The following is a 6,682-nucleotide window of genomic DNA, read 5'->3' on the forward strand; positions in this document are numbered from 1 at the left end:
ACGTTTGGGCTAGATGATTATACGCTCACAATCCCTAGATTTGGTGAAGTCTCACACACTTCTGAGGCGAAACAAGTTTACATCCATGCCTATTTCTTTTACTACCACAAAATAAATCCGTTCATCCACGAAGAGACGTTCAAACTGCATCTGTCCACGCAATGTCTACCCGAAACGGAAGAAGAATCATGGTATGTCCTTCAAAATTCGGTTCTTGCTATGGGAGCGTGGTGTATACATGATGGCTGTTCGAACACGGACATATTATACTATGAGAGAGCCAAGCGGTTGTTCCTGGATATATCCTCGCTTGGAAGCGACAACATCATGGTTGTGCAAGCACTCCTCCTTCTTAGTGACTACGCCCAGAAACGAGGCAAGATTGACACTGCATATCACTACCTTAAGCAGACTGTCAGGGTTGCTCTTAATATAGGCCTTCATAAGGAGAAGGATGATGAACTTTCCGTCGTTGAAACAGCCTCAATAGACCAGGAAATACGCAGAAGACTCTGGTGGAGTATATATAACCATGACAGCAACATAGCCATGAGAAATGGTCGGCAACCTTTTCTTCGTCATTATAGCGAGACTGATGTTAAGCTTCCACTGAATGTTGATAACCAGGTAAGAACTCCGCACCCGAATACACAACATGGTCTGATAAATCACCGTTCCATAGATCCTTACTCCCGGCACCAGATTCCTTGTATCAGAAACCGACTGGCCAACGCTATATTCCGGTCTAATTGCCCATGCTAGGTTCAATCTTTTGGCAAATTCCGTATATCAACGCATTGCATCACAGCCGGCCTTATCAGCAATGGAGACCATCAACCTACAGACTGAAATTGATGATCATTACGCGAACATCCCACTATATCTCAAAACAGACGATACGGTTTCTCAACAAGAATGGCTTTTGCAAGCTCGCAGTAGACTTCTGTGGGGTTACAAATATCTCCAAGTTCTTACATGTCGACCATTCTTAGTCAGAATGGCAGGACACAAAGAACAGAAGGAAAAGCTACAACCAGAGTCGGAATCTCGGTTGCTTGCCGCATGTCGAGCTCGGTGTATCCTTAATTCGGCGGAAATCATCGACTCGATGAACGACTACATGAGTACGAGTACGGCCAGCAGACTGGATGCTTGGTATATGGTGTATGGTGTACTTCTTTCGATCTTACGAGACAGTAATACTTTCAATCAGAGCTGTGGGGCTAACAACCAGTTAGGTATCTTCTTTTTCAAGCGTCCATCACACCAATCACATTGATCCGAACGCAGCCTCAAAGCGCCGACGCAGTATTCTGGTGGCAGGATCTCGAAAATGCGCAGCGTGTCTTGTCAACTATTTCGAAGATTGATAATTCAATGGGCACCGATAGCTTGGAGGCTATTAAGGTACTCAGCCTTTCAATTCAAAGGGAGAGGGGTATACTATAGAACTATATCTATTTAAGATAAGATATTAAGTTTATATAATCTAAATAGTGTTTCTAGACTACGGGTATGGTACAGGACAATTACTCTAAGTAGTAGCAGAGATACATATATTTAAATCTGAAACGTCAAAATTACGCTGTATTTTATGGTAAAGTATTAAAATAATAGTCTGAAAAGTCTAAAATCTATATATGCTCTTCCTATACCTTAAGAAATGCATATCCTAAAATTTTAACAGAAAAAAACCCTGGTGGTTGAAATATAGATGAATTAATATTCAGCATCTTGTCTGGTGTTTTGGGGCGACCGGGTGGCCGAGTCGACCGGGAATTAGTTAACGTTAAGTTACGTTAAGCTTAATGACTAACCTAACTAAGGACTGTTCCCAAAACGTCACATGAGGGGTTCACGGGTTGATTGACCGGAATGTGGGGAACGAGATTTTCCCCGTGAAGAGACTCCAACTTGCACCCTCATTTCCACATGGCTCAAGATCCAATCAGTACGAATACATCTCTCCCGTGTGAAGGAGGACCAACATAGTTCCAACGGAGCTGTCACGATTGTAACCGCCGAAAGGTGCGGTGTAGCAAGGTATTTCCGTGCGATAACTGCGTGCGGCTTGGTGTTGAGTGCACCTTTCCACCACCTGGTCGCAGGCCTCGGAAAACACCCAAAAGATCATCGAACAAGGCAGAATTGATTTCCAGATTGAGCCTGCTAGAACAGCAAGTCAAGAAACTCGGCAGCAAAGACATTGCTGAAGGTGCCTCTGCGGATTCCCCGCCCGAACGGGACAATGACGACGGCCCGCACAGCTGCCGCACTGTGCGCTCATGGCTGGCCAAGTACAGACCGGGCGATGGAGTAAATGAGCAGCCGAGAGAGATGAAGGAGGATGAATTTGAGATAAGCAAAGGTTCCGTGTCGCCCAAAGCGACTTCCAGTACGCTGGAGGATCAATTCGGACGCCTCGTCGTGGATCGAAAGAATGGGACGAGCCGTTATGTGAATCATCGAGTTTTGACGGACCTTGCAGATCAGGTATATTTTACCCCTCCATAACATCACTTTTGAGGACATGGAACAGATTTGCTGAAGGGTCTCTCATGGCTGTGGTTGAAGATTAATGAAGTTCGAGAACTTTTTGATTCCCCTGAATCACCGATATTGTCTGAGGAAGACTCCTCGTCGCCAGATTCAGCAGCAGCACACTCGGAAATGTCGAGTCCTTTTATATTTGGCTACCATTCTGTGGCCCCTTCACTCAGCATGTACCACCCACCGCCGACTATCTGCCATCTTCTTTTCAATGTCTTCGAAGAGAATGTGGCACCCATAATTTTGATCATCCATAAGCCAATGCTGAAAGGTCTCCTCCGGACTGTGAGCACAAACCCCGAGGGTTTGGATAAGGGGTCTGAGGCTTTGGTATTTTCGATTTATTTCGCTGCAATCTACAGTATGTCAACGGAAGAATGTCTTGCGCAGCTAGGCGTAGACCACACCATCTTGACCAAACGATATCGGTTTGCAGTCGAGCAAGCGCTGTTGCGGGCAGGACTCCTTCACACGCGCAAGCTGGTTGTGTTACAAGCAGCAGTCCTTTTCCTGAGCTGTGCCTGTTGTCCTCAAGATGCACACTTTATTTGGACCATGATCGCTGTGGTGACTCGTCTTGCCTTGAGCCTGGGGCTGCATCGGGATAGCAGCCACTTCGGGTTAGGCCCATTGGAAACAGAGATGCGGCGACGACTGTGGTGGTACATATATCTATTGGATGTGCGATCATCCGAATCTCAAGCCACGAGCCCACAAATTCGGGAAGGAGACTACGATACTCGATTGCCGTTGAATATCAGCGATGATGATATGTCGCCTGACATGGTTGACACACCGCCGGAACGAACTGGCTTTACAGAGATGACCTTGACCTTGGTCAGGTGTGAAATCCTCACATTGCATCGTAAATTGATGCAACTCAGCAGTGTCGGGGTTGATTTTGATGGACACAACGCGTTGTTTCAGAACCGCCTCCGCACGATAGAAGAGTCCCGGAGGTCCCTTGACGAGCGATATCTCCAATTCTGTGACCTTGAAATCGCGATCCACTGGGTGACCGCGACAATTGCCCGCGTTGCTCTCGCGCGCTCGTGGCTTGTGTCGCACTTCTCGCTGCTGAGCGTCGAAGGATTCCAAGAAGGCCTGTGGCCCGACCAATGTGATCTCCTCGTCCTCACCGCGATTGAGGTACTCGAATTTGTTTACCTGCTTGAAGCCCACGATAATACCAAGAAATGGTCCTGGCTGTTCCAGGGATACGTACAGTGGCAGGCGTTTGCATTTGTTCTGTCGGAGCTCTGCGTGCACCCCACCTCCCCTTTATCAGACCGTGCGTGGGTGGCCGTGGATCGGGTTTATCAACGATGGAATAGACCGATGGGTAATCTACTTGGGTTGATGATGCGACCGTTGGAACGTCTCCGGAATCGGGCTGCTGCAATTCGAGCTGAGCAGGGACGTGATGAAACAAGAGGAAATATGCCTGTTGCAAACAACTTGGCTTAGCTGATGCGGGTATTACGGCCCCGGCTATGGTGAATCCTGTGGAAGAATTCCACGGAGACTTACTCGCTGTTGACACTGGGTCTCTGGACATTTTCATGGACGTGGTGAATAATATGGGTATATAATACAGTAACCCCCATTCCGGTGATATGAAATACCCTGTGTGATGAAACGCCAACCAGGTACCTGCACATTCGAGCACCGTCACTCCCAATCCACATATTGAACATTACCTGAGAGCAGCAGAAACCATAATTATTGATTTCTTACTCGATAGTTCTTTTCAAACAAAGATTATAAACTGTTACAGTGGCGGTTTACAGGACGGCACTCACTACTAGAAAATCTGCTGTTTAACTGTCGAGTGATCAACAAAGCATCTGCACAAGGCCTTGGCAGTGGGATCCGAGACAAGATTAACGATCGTTAGGGAGGAAGCAGATTTCGCTAGTGACTGTACCACCATTACCAGCCACTTCGGAGCCCGAAAGCAGCGGTCCGCTGAGCAAGCACTCATGCTCCTGCAAGAGCAAATCTATGCGGCCTGGCGCGGCCGACGGGTCTTGAGCTTGATCAGCTTCGATGTCAAAGGAGCCTACAATGGAGTGTGCAAAGAACGATTGCTTCAGAGGATGAAAGCGCGAGGCATACCGGAGGATCTGCTCCGGTGGGTTGAGGCGTTCTGCTCGGAACGAACAGCAACTATTCAAATCAATGGGCAATTGTCTGAGGTCCAAAGCCTACCACAGGCTGGACTGCCGTAGGGCTCGCCGCTGTCCCCGATCCTGTTCCTCTTCTTCAACGCAGACCTCGTACAACGACAGATCGACAGCTAGGGAGGAGTAATCGCGTTCGTGGATGATTTTACCGCGTGGGTGACCGGACTAACGGCGCAGAGTAATCGGGAAGGTATTGAAGTAATTATTAATAAAGCACTCGACTAGGAGAAAAGGAGCGGAGCGACTTTTGAGGCTGACAAAACAGCTATTATACACTTCGCTCCTAAAGCTTATAAATCGGACTAGGGGCCTTTTATTATTAAGGGACAGACCGTTGAGCCTAGAGACTATGTCAAGATCTTAGGCGTCCTTATAGACGCGAGACTTAAGTACAAGGAATATATCGCGAGAGCAGCGTCTAAAGGTCTAGAGGTAGCGATGGAGCTTCGGTAACTCCGTGGCCTCTCTCTAGCAATAGCACGTTAGCTATTTATATCGACGGTGGCTCCGGTAGTAGACTACGCCTCTAGTGTCTAGATATACGCTTACAAGGATAAGGTAATCGGACCGATTAACCGAGTCTAAAGGGTAGGAGCGTAAGTAATAGTAGGGATATTTCTTATAGTTACGACTAGCGTAGCAGAGACAGAGGCTTATATTACCGCTATATAACACCGTTTTTAGAGACGGGCCGTAAAGATATAGACGGATATTTATACCCTACTAGAAACTAATCTGCTCTGTAGGTATACGGCCTAGATTAAGAAATTCAGGATATACCACCGTTCGCCGCTATACTAGGTAGCGGACGCGCTAAAAAGTATTAAGATAGAGTTACTAGAAACTATTAATCTATTTATATTAGCACTATAGGTGTTATGGTATTGACCTCTATAAGGCTATTCACACTTTTCGGCCTGAGGCCACCTGAGAGGTTGGCGATGACGCACTAGTTCGGTGATCTCTCACCCCACTTCCACCGCTGTTTCGTCGGAGGAGAGTTGCCCGCTGACCGACATATTTCTTATGCGGGCTGATACGTGTACCTGGTTACCCCTCCTTCTGTTAATGGGGGATGTATATAAGATCAGCCTAGGGAGAAGAAGATAGAGCTCCCTAAGAAACAGTCTCTGTTCTAATCCGACTTAGTGCTCATTTCTCCTACCTAGTTGACAGGCTTACTACCCTGCAAGTAGTTAACATCATAACAATAGGAGACACGTATACAGACCGATATTGAAGTAATGCCGGACTTATAGACTATACTAGGCGGATTAATGCAAGTCGTAGTTAATAGCTCGGCACGAAACGGGCTCGTAGGATTTAGGGTAGCGATCGAGAAGTAGCTACCCCGGTATCGAAAACTAAAACTAAAGACCTTTTCCGTAATATTAGGTATAAGATTAGAGCAAAATCTATTCTCCGCGGAGCTAGCAGTAATAGTATATATATTAAATATGCTAGTAGGACTGAAAGATTATAGGATTATACTACTCACGAGCAATAAAGCAGCGGCTCTCACGATAAGGAACCCTCGATAATAGTTAGGCTAGCAGTTCGTCTACTAGACGTACAAGTTATTAAGAAGACTACGGAGAAACGGAAACCACATTAATATTCATTAGGTCCTGACTAGCAAAGACAATAAACTACTAGGTCTAGCTAAGGAGCAGGCTATAACCGCGACCTAGAAGGATACTGCCCTATAAGGATCGGTCCCTAGGATAAAGTCGATAATACTAAATATCGCTCGGTCCTAAGTAGTTACTAGTAAAGACTTGCTAGAGAACGTAGGGAGATACGTGAAACGAGTAGATATAGCGCTCCCTAGGAAATATACCCGGTAGCTATATAACCGATTATCGTGGAAAGAAGCGAGCACGTTAGCTTAACTACGGACTAGCATAGCAAGACTAAATAGATATCTCTTTCGAATCAACGTAGCG

The 6,682-nt window shown here is 46.5% G+C and overlaps 1 protein-coding gene across 1 annotated transcript; it reads left to right on the plus strand.

Annotated features, from left to right (window-relative positions):
- Positions 1-2,721: 2,721 nt before the first annotated feature.
- N7458_003717 (fungal specific transcription factor domain-containing protein) lies at positions 2,722-4,017 on the plus strand (the record flags this gene model as incomplete). The annotated part of the gene is made up of 1 exon (XM_056907099.1): positions 2,722-4,017. One exon carries the CDS (start codon positions 2,722-2,724, stop codon positions 4,015-4,017), a length of 1,296 nt encoding a protein of 431 aa, XP_056768506.1.
- Positions 4,018-6,682: the final 2,665 nt, after the last annotated feature.

Source organism: Penicillium daleae (assembly GCF_028827525.1).
Source record: "Penicillium daleae strain IBT 16125 chromosome Unknown utg000003l_segment0_segment0, whole genome shotgun sequence".
NCBI classification, from domain to species: domain Eukaryota; kingdom Fungi; phylum Ascomycota; class Eurotiomycetes; order Eurotiales; family Aspergillaceae; genus Penicillium; species Penicillium daleae.